Here is a 19,349-nt window from a genome sequence, read left to right on the forward strand (position 1 = left end):
CAGAATGCCGTAAACCACAATGCCCGTTGACCAATCAAGAGAAGCGGTACCGTGCTTGCATATGGCAGCAGGTGTGAGGACAGCTGTGGATGTGGGGCCTCTTGCTGGCTAAGTGAAGGGGGTGTGCTGGTGTTCCAGATTGAGTTACAGTTAATGGTGTTCAAAAGAGATCTGTATAAACGTCCACCCAAAGTGTGCTGTGGGTTTACTCTAAGATTTGCTTTGGTCACTTTGGTTCGCTCCTAGGGGGCCCAGGGTCCTGTGCGTGCCTGACTCTTGGCAGGAAGCTGAGCCGTGATGGCGCTGATAGCAGTCAGGCCCATTAGAGCCGGGAAGACGTATGATAGGAAGAGACACGCAGCAGGGGCATCCCGGCGCTTTTTTCTTGTCATGTACACCACACCGCCCTCTTTTTTTCCTACTACTTCCTCTTTGGATCAGATGACGGATGGAGGTCATTTTTGGGGGGGAGTGGGGAGCTATTTTCCTTTGTCTTGCAAAGTGAAGAGGACACACACTTTGGATTTGTTAGTACAGCCCAAAAAGCTGGTATCCTTTTTGCAAGGAATCCTGTCAACTTCCATCCATTTGTCCATTCTCCTGGAGGCGGGATCTATTATAAGACTGACACATAAGAGTCAAAAGTTTCAGATTTCTATATCCCAGCAAATACTACACACTTTTTCATACTTTAACCAGGAAGGTTCGTGCAATGATAGTCTAGAAAAAGAAGACAAAAACACAGCATGTGCAGACACAGCAAGTGTGGGCCTGCAACGGACAGCTTGACGCAACAAAAATTAGTTGCCATGGGGAGGGAGAAATAACTTGGGTGCAGGCACTGTGGCGAGTCAATATTTGAATAAGTATGACTTCTATAGCCTGAAGGGTTATTGGCATATTGAGGGGGTTAATTCATCATTCAGCTATTATGTCACAAAAGGTCACAAAAATTGCGATTCCCTTCAGGTTTTATGACCACTAGCAATGGGAACGATACATTTACATATAGGTGTATGCGTGTCTACGCCATCTGTTAGCCTCTCTGTGCTACACGGCCGGGATGTGTTTGTGTGCATTGGCTCGATATGAAATCAACATAGAAGAGAGTGAGCATCTTCTCAGCTATTAAGCCTCTTTGTGCCAGTAGTGGGGCTACACAAGTGCTAGTAGTTATCGAGCAGACGCAGTTATGAATGAAGACACAAAAACGATAATTAACAGCACAATTATTGACCAGCAAAAGTTGTTATTGTGACAGGCCTAGTTATTAGTATTAACATTTTAGCTTTTTCTCGTTACATTTGACCTTTTTGCTCTATTTTATTACACTTTTGCAGACTTTTTGCCTATTTTATTTCCTCAGATTACCACTCTTGGCACACCCAGGCATGTTTGCCAGGAAGGCGAGGTGTTGCCAGATGAAGGAGAAGTTGGCTCCTTCCTGAAGGAGCCATCTTGGCTCTGTTGCTGGTTAGGGGGTTGGATTGCTTTGTTGAGGGGTTTGTGCAGCTTTCAGACCTTCATTGCGTAGACGCACAATGCCTCTGCCTGGCTCTGCTCTTGTTTTATTTGAACTATAACTAAGATTGCTTTTATTTTAACTATAAAAGCAATCTTCATTCGCTAAATGTACTGCAAAAAAAGGGTAGTAAGGATAATTCATAATGCTGCCTACGGAGCACATGCTAACTCCTTATTTCTAAAATCACTAACACTGAAACTTGCTGATATAGTTAATCTTCAGCTAAAATAGAGCATAAGGCTAAATAAAGGCTAAATAACCAATTAGCTAAAAATGTCATCCAATACTTCTCTACAAGAGAGGAGAAATATGATCTCAGGGAAGAACTAAATTTGAAACACTTATATGCTAGGACTACGTTAAAAAGTCATAGCATTTCAGTATGTGGAATCAAACTATGGAATGGATTGAATAAGGAACTCAAACAATGCACAACGATGAGCCAATTCAAGAAACAATACAAGCAGTTGATGTTTGCTAAACACAAGGATGAAGAGTCTTGAACCAGTCATGATGTGCTATATATATCACTATATTGACATTTACTATGGTACCCCTTATGTCATTGTATGGTCATATCACCTTGTACTTCGGTTCATGACAAAAATAAAATAAAAACAAAACAAAACAAAACAAAAAAAACATCAACTACATTAGGAGAGCAGGAAGTTATATATTAGGAAAGCAGGAAGTGACCGAATGTAACAGTTACTGATTGTGAAAGTACCAGATGGAGGGGTAGGATTTAATAAGCTTTGCTTCTTCCTACTGCTTTTGTGGAACTGTGAACTGATTATGTGATGCACTCAATTGTAATTTGATGCATGTTCAAATGAAATAAAACCATTACCATTTTTATTTTAAGACAACATCATCAACAAATGGAGAGGGCGCCTTCTGACAAATGACATGAGTGGTCATTCCGAAGGTCCAGACAGGGCTGACAGAAGTGTGATCAAGATGATGATACAAGCGTATGTCGGTCTTCATGTTCTTATCATGTCTTTACTCTTACACAAACAGTGTCCTCACAGGTGAAACGTACAGACAGGCGTTGTTGCTATCGCACAAATATTTGCCCTTTGGAAGGTGTTTGAGGATTAGTACAGAAAGGACAGCTAGATTAATGTCATATTTTGTAATTTTCCTGCATTGGTTTATGTGCCAAAGCATGGTGATGTCCACTAAAGACAATGGTCTTTGGTTGTTTGTGTGCTGTGATAAAATAATGCCTGTGTGCTGCTGGCAAGGCCCGATTGCTGTTTTACTTGCCCGGGGTTTTTTTTTTGCAACACGCTTTGTGTTTTTATGCTAGCAAGCAACCACAATGGATGTGCATGTGAGGACGGGTGTGTACATCCAAATGATACTTTTTTATTCTGTTTTGTAGTGGTAAACACATATAGCATATTGGCTTTGTCTTTTGCTTACTACGGAATGTACAGAATAAAGGCGGCATATCTGTTGTGTAGTTTGTGGTTTTTGGGTAGGGCTCGGTTTTTTAGAAGTGGAGTGTTACAAACATTTTACAAGGTTCAAATTGCTTTGTTGCACACATCCCTGAGGCTAAAAAAGACCTTCGATGCTGGAGGGTCAGTAGCTGCCTGGAATCAAAAGAGGAGTCTTGCAAGGAGAACTTGTGTTTACATAAAATGCAGCTCTGGCGTTGGACTTTGATCTAGTATTCTGCTCTACCACCCATATGCTATCCTTCATAGGCAGGGCTCTACATTAAAAACCAAAATGACTTGCCCATAGGGAATCCTTAAGGTGAGAACTACTTGCCTGAACTTGCCCCATGTAAAATGAAAAGACTGCCATAATGATATCATGTAATTTTTTGTGGCATCACATGAGAATCTCAAATAAATAAAATAATAAAATAAATAATACCTTACACATCGTAGTCGTAGTAAGCAGTGATATTTATAAGTTGTGCACCACAATGAAACCTTATTGAATAGACACATTTGTGTACTAGTAATGTGTTTTTAATCCAGAAAAAAAAGCTCAATGGTCAAACAATAATTTGTGAAGCAAAGGTGAGAAAAATCCACAGAGAAATGGAAGCGCTAGATTTTGTAGCTTGTGCAAAATCAGCACTTGGTATTGGATCTAATGGGTGGTGTTTCATTGTGACCACTTCAAATTGTCACAGCAATGTGATTCACTCACCTGTGCCATCATTTGATTTGCTGCCGCTAATAAAATACTTGTTTTGGAGGCACTGGTTCATCACTTTTTGCTGTTTCCTTCAGAATTAGACGATGTTGACAGCGACGCCATGATGGATGTTTTCGTAGTCAAACGATCGCTGATTGGTTGATCGCGAACAACGGGTGTGGGTAAAACGCGGACCGCGGTCCAAATAAACGATTCTGATTGGTCCATTTCAAGATTTGCAAGGATTGCTTTGCAAATTACCACCGGAATTACGCAGTCCGTGTTTTACCAACACCCAACAAGAACCGCTTAAAAAAAAACTCTTGGCAGTATGGCATTCCAAAGTGCACTTGCCCGACGGGAATATCACTGATTAGATTTACTTGCCCGAATTTTGTTTTAACTTGCCCCGGGCCATCGGTACATCGTTATTGTCGAGCCCTGATAGGGATGTGGTCATTTACTGGATAGATCAGGGGTGTCGAAACATGGGCCACAAGTTTAAAATAGAAAAAAATACATTTCATCTGAGCAAAGCATTTCATTGGAGGACATAGAAAAATAGAAAATGGATTGATAGATGGATGGAGTTAGAGCCTGCAGGCCAGACGGAGGCTGACGTCACTGCAGTGCTCTGACAGGCTACTAATGACGCCGATGCTCAAATGTAATGCATTATGAGAATACTTATAATAGTTAAATAATAGTTAAATACTTAAAATAGTTATTTTTTTCATATTGGTACATATTTGTACGTTTCCCATTTTGAGTGTAAAGTTACTGAGTGATGAGTTTAGTGTTCTTTGTAAGATGGCACTTTGAGTCAGACTTGTTATACTGTTGTATATAATGACCTCCTGTGAGTTCCAATGGGTTGACAGGCATGTCGCTTGTGATTGGCTCCTGCCACAGAAAGAGCTACTAATTTGTGAGCTGCACAGTATTTTAACAATTGATAGTAGTTTTGAAGTAAAGGACATGTCACGAGAATATAATTTAGCCATTCTTAACTGTAATACAGGTGTAAAAGATTCATTATAAGCATGGTTGTCAATCACAATATACAAAAATATCAGAAAAATAAATAAAAAAATATACAAAACATTTGAAAAAAAAACACCTAAAACAACATAATTATTACGTTCCTGCGTCTACAGCCATTGTTTTTAATATAAATGTTTGCCTGTATGACCATGCGAAAGTGTTTCTAAACTAATACAAACATTTTTTTGTTTCTTGGCAGTAAGGTGAAGTGTATATACAGTTGAGAGACTGTTCTATTCTTTTCATTCTCTGGCCCCGGCCCTTTTAAATACGCAAAAACCCACCTTCTTTGAATGTCCCTCCATTGCCATGTCATGTAGATTTTCTGCTGCAGCCAGACCGTCCGACCAGTGTACCATATTTATTCCATTGCCCGTTGTGCTGCACCACGGGACAAAGCCCCAACAGAGTTGCGCGTCTGTAGTGTGTGGGGAACAATAGTGTGAATGGAATGGCCACGGATGAGCAATTCAAACCAATGCAGATAAGATACATTATGATGTGCCTGTTGGTTGAATTTGAGTTATGGTTTCAAACAGGGTTGGATGTGTGTTCCCTGTGAAATGACTTGAATGCCTACATATTTAGCAATATACACTGGTATGCTCACACTGTCTAATGGATTATGTTCCTCCATGCTTCATTCCAGGCATTCGTCCGCAGAGATCAGGCGAAACTTCAGCGGGAACTATGGCTATTATCACAGGCGGACAAACTCCAATGCCTCGGCCACAACTTACCTCACCGTGGTGAGTTTTACTTTCTGTGTAATCTGACAATTATTGTGCTATAATTACAAAACAAACATTGTGCATTGTCGGCCTCAACAAAGTCGGTTTGTAAACACTTTTGCTTGACCGTAGGGCTGGGCGATATGACCTCAATATTAGGATAAATTGGGCAGTTTTACCCCGACCACTTTGTCATGTGAAAATAATTGCAGGAAATGCAAATTAACTGTTTTTTGTTGATTGACCAACTGTCCAATTTATTGACCAACTGTCACACATTACATTCAATGGAATGTACCTATTACTCCTATAAAGCTTTTTGAAAACGCCTCCAAAAAGCGCCAACTACGCCCCATTTACATAATGTGCTTTGGGTGGCTACGACAGTTTTCATACTCACTTTGCATTTTGTGTTCTCTTTCTCAACATCATCTTTGTGGCAATAAATCTCCCTGGGGCTGCAGTCTACAAATATGAATGTATCGTGTGTACCCTGACATACTACATCCTGTACACACATGCACCAAGCTACACATAGTCACATAACATGACGGGCATCACGCCACATGCAAATGACATTACTAATGAATAGCGTTGGTATCATTCATTCATTCATTTTCTACCGCTTATATCCGCGAGGGTCGCGAGCGTGCTGGAGCCTATCCCAGCTTTGGGCGAGAGGCGGGGTACACCCTGGACTGGTCGCCAGCCAATCACAGGGCACATATAGACAAACAACCATTCACACTCACATTCATACCTATGGACAATTTGGAGTCGCCAATTAACCTAGCATGTTTTTGGAATGTGGGAGGAAACTGGAACCCCTAACCACTCGACACCGTGCAGCCCTACGTTGATATCTAATTTATGTATGGATTGACCGTCTCCTTTTTCGAACAATTCTATTCAATTGTTGTTTATGTTATTTGCCTATATGACTTTAGAAACCGGATAGATAACCATCATCAAAATGATCATTTATACGATGAGGAGAGAATTTCACATGCACTTGTTGCCAGGGGCCATCTATTAGTGGCATCAAATAAAGCATGGAATCCTTATAAACTGCTACCAATGTTTGTATCATCTTATTTGTGAATTGTCAGTTTAGCATAATTGACCATGATGTACATGTTTCTTGTTTTTTAAGGCTGTAAAAATCTATATATTTATATGGGGAACTGCACCTTTTTTGCCCAATGAGGTAATATGAGGTAGCAAGCAACGGGCATGATGGGAAATACCTATTTTGATGCTATAGCCCTAAAAAAAGTTCCCTAAAAAAGTGTACCACTTACATAACTGACTTGTATATTAACCAAACTGCAGAAGAAGTTTCTGTACTGTTTTAAATCATCAAAATACGGCAAGATACTGCAACTATTACATGTTATCATCAGTGCACATGTTAATGCATGATCATAGCATGTATATCAAACGTTATTTTTTTTTTCAGATGTCTACATAATCGAAATAGGTGTGTCCCAATGACGTGCATTGTTAGCTAGCTCATATTAACTTGTTTTCTCGTGTTATAATGCACAGAAAAGGGAATTAAATATGTGTTCACGTTTCACATAAGGATTGTGAATGATGGGTAAACCCCCCCCCCCAAAAAAAAAATGCAGGTCCCCTTTAAAGTCAACAATTCGTGTTGTTATTAGTTTTGAGTATCATTCGGCGCAGAGTTACGATGCATATAACCGGAAAAAATATATTTTTACTGCAGGAGTGGCACTATAGTATGTCATAAAATTACATTTCGGTAACGGTACATTTTTGGTTTATCGCCCAGGCCTATGTGGTCATAGAGGTAAAAATGTAACAGATATAACATTTTTCCTGGGTTTTCCACCCTGTTTGGGTACATTTTCAGGATTTATGTATCAGAGTCTAACTTTTTTGCACAGATATCCTCCTGCGCCTTTTCCCACAGAACCCAGCAAACACAATATTTTTTGCTTTTTGTGCCAGGGTTATCGAAAATGGCCATTTTGCAACAAAGGTTCTACAAATGGCCATGCCACCAAGCTCAACCAAGACAGTGTGTATTGCCGTTTAACGTCCAAGCAGAAATGAGACAGACCGGAATGCAATGGAACACTAAATCAATTTAGTGTTTTCCTAAAATAGGGCTTATTGATGACAGTATGTCAGTCATTAGTACAGTGTCTGACTCTATTATTTGAATCGCATGACATGATGTGTTTTTTTTTGTTTTTTTTGGCAAGGCTACTAATGACAGTTGTGCCACAGCATATACTTATACTTCAACACGTTAGGCGGCTCCAGGCTGCTGTAAAGCGAATGACAAGCGACTCAAGCAGACAGAATGACACTCCGTAATCCATGGTAGGGATTTGTTCCCACTTTCACTCTGCTGAACCTCCCAAAGCCCTTTGTCACTACTTTTATTTTTTCCCCCTGCCTCTCTTCCTCTACATTTGTTGCTGACCTACATATCTCTCATACAGTTTTCAATGCAAGGCCTTCACTATCAATACCGGCTGTGCTGAATCCCTTTGATACCTTTCCCAGTGAAGATCCTTAACAAGTCAGCTGACGGGCTTTAAGGAGGATGACTCGCACCATTCATCCCACTCCCAGCTCACAGCGTGCAGCGTAGTTAATCCCTAACCTGCTTGGGAATTGGGTCATAGGCCAGACCTACTGACAGGCTCTTGACGGTGCCTGCCTACCTTGCAGCTTACACAAGAAAATCTTTAATATGGGCCGGATTTCAGATGCAGGGAGGGGAGGGGTTTACTGCCATAATCTGCAGGATGATAGTGGAATGTTTGTTGTTTTCAAAATTCTCCCCTCACCAGGCAGAAATGACAAACTGTGTGTATGAAGGCACGTGTGTGGTTTCCGTTCTTGTATGTTGAAACACAAGCGGGTGGTAGGAGGCTGTGCTGATGTCACTTCCTGTTATACCCTGTGGTTTGTCTTGAGACACTTTGCTCCAAAATGTATGTCAGTAACATCTTCATGGCTTAAAAAAACATGTAAATGCATATTGGATAAGGCCCCTATGATCTGCTACGCTGTTCATCTTCTAGGAATATTGAGGATAACATTTAAGAGGATCTGCAATGTGGCTTAGTTTTGATAAAAAAAGCACCCAGCACCGTGCAGTAGGTGCATACTGGATGCAACTTCTCATATCCGGTGTGCACCATTTTGCATGCTTCCTCTTTTAGTCACTTTTGAGTATTCGTCAGGGTAAGTGCACAGTTTGTCTCTTAGCATGTTTTGACTTTAGGCTTTTGGCGTTTAGGCTTTGTGGTTACTTCAATTGATCACATTTATCTTCATCATTTTGTTATTTTATGGAATGCACGCTAAATGATGTTGTCGTTTCACAACACAAACGCATATTTATACAAAATACCTCAAAAGTTTAAACCATCATTATGTGTGAGCATCGAAAGGAAAGAAAAATGTGATGATGGACTCCCATAGAACCCCCGAAAAGAGCTTTTTAGCTTCAGACAAAAATGTTCAAACATCATCTGTGCAGTTGATACAAGTTTAATAATGGTAATAATAATGCTAACAGTTTGGGCTTTGCTCATGCCCCCCCATAGCAACCTGCACTGATCAGAAGCATGCATACATTTGCATCCATTTCTTTTAGTTTGCCCCCACACTTGCAAACTTGTATGCGCCGATTGTTAAAACACAGACGACCGCCATGACAGAGACGGTATTGTTGACTCCTCATCAAAACAGTAGTTAAAGTTCTTGGTAATGTTCTTTGTACTCTTCCCCCTTTCTTTTGCCGCACGCCACCCATTAATATTCACCCTCGCGTTGCAATTTTGCTTGAGAAAAACATAGCTCAGGGCGGACTGATGTGCAGCAACACGTCGGAAGGCAGATGGAATTTGCAGTGACGCGTCATGTTTTGTTGCTGCAGTGGTTCATACCCCTGCTCAGTCTATTAGCTGTCAGTGCAGTTTCATTAGTGCTCTGATTGCTTCCTACTACAGTCTGTTACAAACCACTTGTCTGCACTTTAAGTAAAAGCTGTCATACAAGTGTAAAAATAAGTTAACCACTTAGCTCCTTCAATACCAAAGGCGTAGTTATACATTTTAAAAACCCGAACGCCTGATCCCAATAACGGATTTAAATGTATTTTAAGCTTTTTTGCATGACAGGCAACTCTCCACTAATGGATTTCTCTTCAGGGCAATTCTGAGCCATACAAACGGCCACAAGGTGGCAGAAGCGCATTTGATAAGCGCTTGGCAGAGATGATGTGAAGGGAAGAATCACACATGACAGGAAGGAGGAAGTGACAGAGCGTGAAGGAGTGTAGCGTGTCGAAGGTTATTCATTCATTCATTTTCTACCGCTTATCCTCACAAGGGTCGCGGGGGTGCTGGAGCTGGAGAAAACCCACGCATGCACGGCGGAAGATGCAAACTCCACACAGAGATGGCCGAGGGGGAAATTGAACTCGGGTCTCTTCGCTGTGAGGCCCGCGTGCTAACCTCTCGGCATGCAGACTTTTCTCATAATATTTTAACTTTATTCTTGTAAAATTACAGCAGTTTTTTGGAATTGTGCAAATTCTGAAATTTCTTCTCATAATTATGACTGCGAAAATATTTTAACTTTATCCTAATAACATTGTTTTCCGTAACCTAATTTCCCACAAACTACAACTATATTTGTTGTTGTGTTTGCTTCTCATACATTCATTCATTCATTTACAACCTGCCTCTACCTCCTATATCTATTATATAGCTCTCCCATAAGAGATAAGCACTGCTCATCCAAATTGAAGGAGCCAGATGAGGTGTCTTAGGCATCTGGTCTGGATGCCTCCTGCCGGCATTTCTGACCGGTTGGAGGCCTTGGGGAAGACCCAGAACATGTTGACGAGACCATGTCTCTCAACTGGCCTGACAACACTTGGGATCCGCGAGAGGGAGCTGGACGAAGTCGCCAGAGCGAGGGAAGTCTGAGTTTCCCTGACGATCTCGGATAAGTGAAACAAGATGGATGGAAGAAATATCACTTTCATTGATTCATTCATTTTCTACCGCTTATCCTTACGAGGGTCGTGGGGAGTGCTGGAGCCTATCCCAGCTGGCGGGGTGCACCCTGGACTGGTTGCCAGCCAATCACAGGGCACATATAAACAAACAACCATTTACACTCATATTCATACTTATGGACAATTTGGGAGGAAACCAGAGTAAGCCCACGCATGTACAGAAGAACATGCAAACTCCACACAGAGATGGCCGGGGGTGAAATCGAACTCGAGTCTCCTAGCTGTGTGGCCTGCGCACTAACCACTCGATCACCGTGCAGCCTACAATACAATATAATGTATTATTATTATTATTAGTAGTACTATTTTTATATTAATAGTTAGTATTATTAATTACTAGTTAATACATATACAAATACATTATAAATACATTATATTTGATTTATAATTATTATTAAATAATTATAATATTTTAATTTATGAATTAAAAATGTTGTTATATTTACACATAATGAATCAAATAAAATTTCCATGCCCCTCCCGCGAGGTATAATAAATCTAACATTGAAACACATTATTGCTATTGTTTTTTATATTACATTCATTTCTATAATTAATAAGGAAAAATGGCTGCACGGTGAACTAGTGGTTTGCAAGCAGTCCTCACAACTAGGAGACCCTAGTTCAACTCCCTCTGCCATGGTTGTTTGTCTATATGTGCCCTGTGATTGGCTGCTGACCAGTCCAGGGTGTACCCTGCCTCTCGCCCGCAGACAGCTGTGATAGGCTCCAGCACCCCCATCACCCTCGTGAGGGTAAGCGGTAGAAAATGAATGACTGAATGAATAAGGACAAATGTACCAGAAATGTGGTATGATGCAGTGCAGTTCTAGTTCAATTAGTAAGCCCCCAGAGAAAACCCACGCATGCACGGGGATCCACACAGAGATGGCCAAGGGTGGAATTGAACTGGGGTCTCCTAGCTGTGAGGCCTACGTGCTAACCACTCCCCCGCCGTGCAGCCCTACTTCAAGGTTATTTATAACTAAATTGCTATATTAATGTAAAACAACCCCTTTTGTGTGTTGTTTATGTTGGTATAGTTCTATTTGAGCTGTCAAAAAAGCAACAAATATTTGCGTGAAAGTGACAGCTTGAAATGTATCTTTTTCCACAGAAGCTGGTTTTCTCCTTTTTCTAATCTGAAACTGATATTTTCCTTATTTATGACCTACGGTAGCTTCCATGTTTATATAGGCATTGAACAAAATATTCTGTGTGCCTTGCAAGATCAGTCAAAATGTGTCTAAAATGGCTGGCACTGAAGGGGTTGGCTGGGGAAAAATCAAAGAAAAGCCAAAGAAGAAGTTAAATGTCCGTATTAATGAGCGTTAAACTGAGGTCTGATGTGATATGTTGAAGTTTCATGGTGATTTGAACTATTTGTGCGATATTAGAGACTTCAAATGTTTAGTTTTTTAAATGGCAGCTGGTGATAGTTTTATGGTGTCTATGGGTTATGTGGACACTGTGTCCCAAAAGATGGAGCTCACTATTCCTTTTATATTACTGGCAATTTGCGCACAAGCTAAAAAGTTTGCTCTGTTTGTAGTGTCGTCTGATGGAGCTTCCAGCTAAAAATAGAGCCATCTGTTTGAAATGGACCACTTTGTTTTGGGTTTTTTTTGGACCGCCATGGGGTAGCAGAAAATAGTCAAGTTTGGTATTTTCGCTGCCCTGTCAGACTCTTTTTTTTTTATAATTTTTTGTATTGTTTATGTAATAGATACCAAATATCACATATAAATACAAATATACAAATAAAAAAATTAACAACTCTATCACCGTGTTAAAATTACACTCACATTTCAACAGCAACATCATGCTAGGTAAGCCTATTCACTGTCCCTGTCCTAAAGTAATGATTGAAAAAGTTACAGAAGAACTTAAGGGTTGGAGCTTAAAGTCCTGATAGATTTGATTGATTGCCTAAGGGCTGCGTCCCAAGAATTGTATCTATATAGTTTATTTAGTTCTCTTTTTTGCCATTTTTCCTCAGCCGCAGTCTTATGAAGCGGTGGAGCCAGTGGACCTGGAGGAGTTCTTGATGTCGCAGCTTCGAAACGGCGACTCGGCCCTCATGCGGGAACTCGGCGACTTCCCCGACGACAACTTGAAGGTGGAGCAGGTGGAGAAGGAGTGTCGCACCGTCCGGCACGCCGTCCCTCACAATGGGTCAGTGTTTTTTTGTTTTTATTGTGAAATTGTAGTGGTTTAGTAACATTGCTAAGACAATCATCATCATCCATCCATCTATTTTCCTCCGCTTATCCGGGTCCAGATCGCGGGGACAGCAGTCTTAGTAGGGAAGCCCAGACTTCTCGGTGCCCGGCCATCTCCTTCAGCTCCACCGGGAGAACACCAAAGCGTTCCCAGGCCAGCTGTGAGACATAATCCCTCCAGCGTGTCCTAGGTCTGCCCCGGGGCCTTTTCCCGGCTGGGCATGCCCGGAACACCTCACCAGGGAGGCGTCCGGGAGGCATCTGGACTAGATGCCCGAGCCACCTCAACTGACTCCTCTCAATGTGAAGGAGAAGCGGCTCTACTCTGAGCCCCTCCCGGATGGCTGAGCTCCTCACCCTATCTCTTAGGGTGAGTCCAGCTACCCTAGGGAGGAAACTCATTTCAGCCGCCTGTATCCACGATCTCCTTCTTTCGGTCATGACCCAAAGCTCATGACCATAGGTGAGGGTGGGAACATAGATTGACCGGTAAATTGAGAGCTTTGCCCTCTGGCTCAGCTCTCTTTTCACCACGACGGTCCGGTACAGCGACCGCATTACTGCCGAGGCTGCGCTGTCTGCCGACCTCACGCTCCCACTCTCCCTCACTCGTGAACAAGACCCCGAGATACTTAAACTCCTCCACCTGGGGCAGGACCTCATTCCCAACCCGGAGGGAGCACTCCACCCTTTTCCGACTGAGAACCATGGCCTCTGATTTGGAGGTACTGAGTCTCATCCCAGACGCTTCACACTCAGATGCAAACCGTCCCAGTAAACGCTAAAGGTCACAGCGCGAAGAGGCCATAAGAACCACATCATCTGCAAATAGCAGAGATGAGATTCTAAGGCCCCCGAACTGGACTCCCTCAACACCTGAAATTCTGAAAATTCTGAAATTCTGTCCATGAAAATTGTGAACAGAATCAGTGACAAATGACAATCATCATATTGTGTTTATATGTTTATTTTGCAGAGTGGAGTTGGATCCACACGTGAGAGATTGCGTCAAGAGTTACACCCAGCCATGGCTTGTGGTGTCTAGAAGGTCAGCCCTTTCAAATAGCCGCATTGCCTTTTAGTCACAGAAGGATGCCTCAGTTCGGGAATGATGAAACTGGGTGGAGGGTGCAGGCGTTATATCATCACCCCGTTTCCAAACCAGAGAAGTCTTGTTTGCCTGAGAAACAGGAAACAAGACACATCAGAAAGCCGGATAAATACACACCTTCTATCTGATCTACACACACATACACACATAGTGTGTTGTGTAAGACTGTGTTGTTATCTGATTAGTTAGTGCAGAGGTGTATCAGTTGTAGCCATGCATGTTGTTTCTGGTGTCTGCATGGGAATCAGTAAGTGTATGTGTGTGTGTGTCAAGGTGCCAAGGGGATGGCTGGAGCGCGTATTCAGAGCGGGCTGGCCTGCACAAGCTCCTGAGGAAACAGACATTTGAGTCTGATGTCCAGTCAGTCAAAGAGGAGAAAACGGTAAGAACCACTTTTGATTAAGGAAATCAACCCCACTAGCATTACTGTTTGTATCCTGGGGGATGGGGCCCAGAGGGGCATTCAAGTCTATGAGGACTATAGGAAGTGGGCCAGCTTTCAGTCGTAGGTCTGCTTAATTAATTTACGCCGTTCATTACGGCAGGAACACAACACAAGGCTGCCCTGGGTTCAAGTTTGTTTACTGAGAAGCAGATATGAAGTTCGAGCAGCGAGGTGGCCCATACTGATGAAGATTTGAACGTGAAGCAACAATATCGTGTGGTGGGGGTGGGGTTGGCATTTTAACAGCAGTTATTGCAGTCTGGATGAAGAAAAACAAAAACATGGCATGTCTGTGCCTGAATGATGGATTTTTGCAGAGCTTTATTTTTTAAATGTGTAGAGAAGCCTGCTTTTTTTTTTTACAAAGCTGGTTGGTGACTGCACGCAGCAGGCTCATCCAGTTTGGGGTGGGTCAGAGGCATGAAAAAGTGTAGCGAACCAGTGAGGTGTGGTGGTCATAACCAGGATATAGAGACACATATTACATTAAATAGTACATTATGCACAATCAGGAGCCTTTAAAGTTTAAAGTACAATGGCCTTGTTGTCCTAATCTGTGCAGATGATCTATTCAGGGTGTACCCCAACCCTCACTCGAAGGAGGTTTGGTACAAGTGATATAGAAAATGAATGTTTTTAGTGAATGCTCCACTTTAAATGACTTCCTGGTCCCCTTCCTTGGCCCACAACAGGCATTCTGCAGCCAAGTTCCCATCCCTTTTTTTGTCTCAAATCGACCAATACTTTGCTGCCGACCTCAGGCAGTGCCAGCCAATCTGAGTCCTCGCAAAGAACACGCCCCCTCAGTGGTGTACCAGCCAGCCAACCCTGCCCATGCCAGTCTTGCTTAATCACGCAAACCAAAAGGCCTTCACTGAGGGGCGAGCTTCCCATGATGTGCATGCCAGATAATGTGTGACAGGGATGGGAAGAACGGTATTATTGTCCTTCAGCACATAATGGCTCTCTTCTCTTTGGTCCGGTCCACTACCCCAGCCCTCAGGATCATGGTGTGATGTCCACAGTCCTTGCGCGGGTTTTGATTGATGTGTGAAGTACACAAAAAGACAAGGACAGTGAAGACTGGCATGGCTGGAGGGACAGCTCACCCAAAGAGGGATCGAGCCAGAGGCCAGCATGGTTGTGTCTCACAGTGTAATACTGCAGACTAATAAGTACGACTACCACCCTGAGAGACTTTCAACTGGTGGGCAGCGAATGCTCCAGTTTGTTAATTCTAATTATGCCGAATGACTAACAGGGCTTACTAATTGAACTAGAACTGCATCATACCACATTTCTGGTACATTTGTCCTTCATTCAGTCATTCATTTTCTACCACTTATCCTCACGAGGGTCATGGGAGTGCTGGAGCCTATCCCAGCTGTCTTCGGGAGGGAGGCGGGGTGAACCCTGGACTGGTCAGCAGCCAATCATAGGGCACATATTGTCACGGTTCGGCTTCATTGCTTTAAAGTTCGACCCCAGTATGCAGAGAGCAGGACCAATTGCAGGTAAATTATATTTATTTGTTGCAGAAATTGCAACAGCAGGAAAAAGCAACTCAGGTAGCTGACGGACGAACGATAATGATCCAACACAGGGAGACGCACACACCTGAACTAAATAGACACAAATTAGGGACAGGTGTGGGTGATTGGGACAACGAAGGAAGTCCACTACAAAATAAGAGTGTCCCAAAAGGTAAACCCAAAGCCCAGACAGGAAACTAAGACCAACTGTCACACAGGGCGTGACAGTACACCCCCCTCAAGGACGGATCCTAGACGTCCAAAACAGTTCAAAGTCAAAGAAGGGTGGTGGGGGGACCGGAGGTGGGTCGCCGACGGGACCCTTCTGGGGGCCGGCCGGGGCGGAGCCAGCAAGAGCCCTCCAAGTGATGGAGGGAATGGTTGGGTCGGCGGAGGTGGTAAGCACTCTCCGGGGGGCGCCCTCGACTATGCGCAAGGTGGGCATCCTCAGGGAGGCGCCCTGGGTGTAGAACCTGGGCTCCGGCAGAAAGTCTAGAGGCAGACGGCGTCCGGCCCTGACGCGGCGACGGTGAAGCAGCAGGCGTCCGGCCCTGACGCGGCGACGGTGAAGCAGGCGGCGTCCATGCCAGAGCCTCTCCATCTGCTCCAGCAAACCCTGCTCCTCGTCTTGCAGGTGGAGTGGGCTGTGCCTCCTCACTCCCCCAGCAGGTGGCGCCATCCTCCCTTTCCATTGGTGGACTGGGCTGTGCTTCCAGCATAGCCCAGCAGGTGGTACTAGCCCCCCCTCTCGAAGGCGGATCCCAGACACCGTCATCAGAGGGAGCCGAAACCAGGGAAGGGAGGAGGGAGGCTTGGAGGAGGGTCACTGGCTCCTCCAGGTCAGCCGTCCCGGCCGCAGCCACTTGTTCGGTCTTGAAGCGGCGCGGCTTGGGCATGGGAGGAATCAGGGAGGCCACGCAGCTTGGCATGGGAGCCGGATCTTGGGAACCCCTGGGGCTGCGCGGCTTGGGCACAGGCGGAATCCGGGACACCACGCAGCTTGGCACGGGAGCCGGGTCTTGAAAACACCTGGGGCTGCGTGGCTTGGGCACTGGAGGAATTTTCGACGCCACGCAGCTTGGCACGGGAGCCGGGTCTTGGGAACAAAATAAAAAAACAAGAACAATAAATGTGTTTCAATGTTAGATTTATTATACCTAGCGGGAGGAGTATGGAAATTTTATTTGATTCATTATGTGTAAATATAACAAAACATTTAATTTTTAATTCATAAGTTAAAATATATTATAATTATTTAATAATAATTATAAATAAAATATAATGTATTCATATTAATGTAGTTATAATGTATTTATAATGTATTTGTATATGTATTAACTAGTAATAAATAATACTAATTATTAATGTAAAAATATTACTACTACTACTAATAATACATTATATTGTATTGTAGGCTGCATGGCGAGTGGTCGAGTGGTTAGTGCGCAGGCCACACAGCTAGGAGACTCGAGTTTGATTCCACCATTGCACCCATACCATTATTACCATTCCATTATTTTCCTTTGCTTATTTGCATCATGTTGAATTGCATCATATCGCAAGAAATTGCACCATATCATATCGGATTGCATTGATTTGAACTAAATGATTATCGCATCGTATCGCAAGAAAATTCCATGTATTGTTAAAGTATCGTATCGCTGGCAGTGCATCGAGATGTGTATTGAATCGTCCTCAGTGCTGGGATTCACACCACTAGTGTGGATGGACGTCAGGAGATTGGGAAGATTCTCCGCTCGGCCGATCTAAAATATAAGACACCCTCGGCCATCTCTGTGTGGAGTTTGCATGTTCTTACCTGCATGCGTGGGTTTTCTCCGGATACTCCGGTTTCCTCCCACATTCCAAAAACATGCTAGGTTAACTGGCGACTCCAAATTGTCCATAGGTATGAATGTGAGTGTGAATGGTTGTTTGTCTATATGTGCCCTGTGATTGGCTGGCGACCAGTCCAGGGTGTACTACGCCTCTCGCCCAAAGACAGCTGGGATAGGCTCCAGCACTCCCCGCGACCCTTGTGAGGATAAGCGGCAGAAAATGAAGGAATATTGTATTGTATATTATATTGTATTGTTGTGTGTTTATGTGTGTTAGAAGGTCAGAAATAAGTTTTTGTTATTAATGGTGTAGCACATGTATTTATATTTTTATCTGAATATTATTTTTGTTAAATTTTTATATCTAAATATTAATCATAAACATGTTTAATATATTATTTTATTTTCCTAAAATAATCATTATTATTTTCTCTTAAGATAATGACATCATTCCTGTGATATTTTGACTTTGTCCTCACATTTGTCGGTCTTTTCAAGAACATAATCACCAGGAAGTGAAAAAAGCCACGATTATACATACATCCGTCTACGTGCATGTATCTGATTACAAAAGCTGTATCAGCTGAACTTCGCCGAAATACGATTATTGACAGGCGGCTCATATCTCACTATATGGTAAAGTGGTCGTATTGCAGCTGATGACTAAATGATGTACTGGCGACAACACGAGATACAATATAACAGAAGTGACAAGAGCCCTTTCATATCTTTAGCATACTACACAACGTAAACATAACAGGATGGAGACATTGTCCAAGGGCTCGACAATATAACAACTGCAGCCTGCCTTACCGTTCGTGAGGAAAAGTCTGTTGCTTGTTTCATTTGAATGTTTTTGTTCTATATGCTTCTCTACATATCACACATCCGTCTACATCTGATCCCCTCCTCCCTTTTTCTTTTCTACACCCTCCTCGACCTCTAACTCTTTGTCTTTGTGCTGCCGACACCCCAGGTCAAGTCTCCAACTATAGCGGTGCTCAATGATGACTCTGGCCGCACGCTGACCTCGTCTGACTTCAACCTGCGCTGTTTGACTCCAGACCAGAGGGTGGTGGGGCTGCTGGCCTTCAGCAGTCACGAGGAGCTGGACCGCTTCAACCAGGAGGCCCGGCAGGGAAACCGATACCCCGAGCTGTTTGCACTGTACCCTCCCGCTGATGAGGCAAGGCCAACCAACAGTCTGTCTCTCGTTAATAATACTGTAGACTGGAAAAATGTCTTTTTAATCTCGGACGGAACAACAACTTCCTTTTTTCTTACAGATTTTTAAAATGTGTCTTGACTATCATATTCCAGGAAGACGCAGTGGAGATTCGACCCGTCCCCGACTGCCCCAAAGAACACACTGGAGACCGCATCCTGATCCGATGCCAGGCCATCAAGTATGTCATTCATTTTCTCTTATGACTTCAGCAGCTTTCCTTTTGGCTCTTAAAAGATAGAGAAGAAGCAGATGGTTGTATTAAGGGGAAAGTCACGGCATTGAGCATTCTTCAGTGTCTCATCCATTCATGGTGGGGTTACTGCCTTTTTGCTACCAATTCACTGCACCTCCTAGTCCACGTTTGTCTATTTTGTATCATTCCTTAGCCTTTTTCTCCATGAAAGTGAAAATATTTTAGTGGAATGTATTTCCAGGC

General features: G+C 43.1%; 1 protein-coding gene across 2 annotated transcripts in view; it reads left to right on the top strand.

Annotated features, from left to right (window-relative positions):
* dock8 (dedicator of cytokinesis 8) overlaps window positions 1-19,349 on the top strand; it is a 67,683-nt gene that overhangs the window by 2,610 nt on the left and 45,724 nt on the right. For both annotated transcript variants that reach the window (XM_058069549.2, XM_058069551.2), the window contains exons 2-7: window positions 5,382-5,481; window positions 12,537-12,712; window positions 13,736-13,807; window positions 14,144-14,252; window positions 18,662-18,871; window positions 19,006-19,091. In XM_058069549.2, the coding sequence (XP_057925532.2) occupies window positions 5,382-5,481; window positions 12,537-12,712; window positions 13,736-13,807; window positions 14,144-14,252; window positions 18,662-18,871; window positions 19,006-19,091 (753 nt within the window). The remainder of the gene's footprint in view (window positions 1-5,381; window positions 5,482-12,536; window positions 12,713-13,735; window positions 13,808-14,143; window positions 14,253-18,661; window positions 18,872-19,005; window positions 19,092-19,349) is intronic.

Source organism: Doryrhamphus excisus, linkage group LG3 (assembly GCF_037039965.1).
Source record: "Doryrhamphus excisus strain RoL-2023G ecotype Guam linkage group LG3, RoL_Dexc_Guam_v1.1, whole genome shotgun sequence".
NCBI lineage: Eukaryota > Metazoa > Chordata > Actinopteri > Syngnathiformes > Syngnathidae > Doryrhamphus > Doryrhamphus excisus.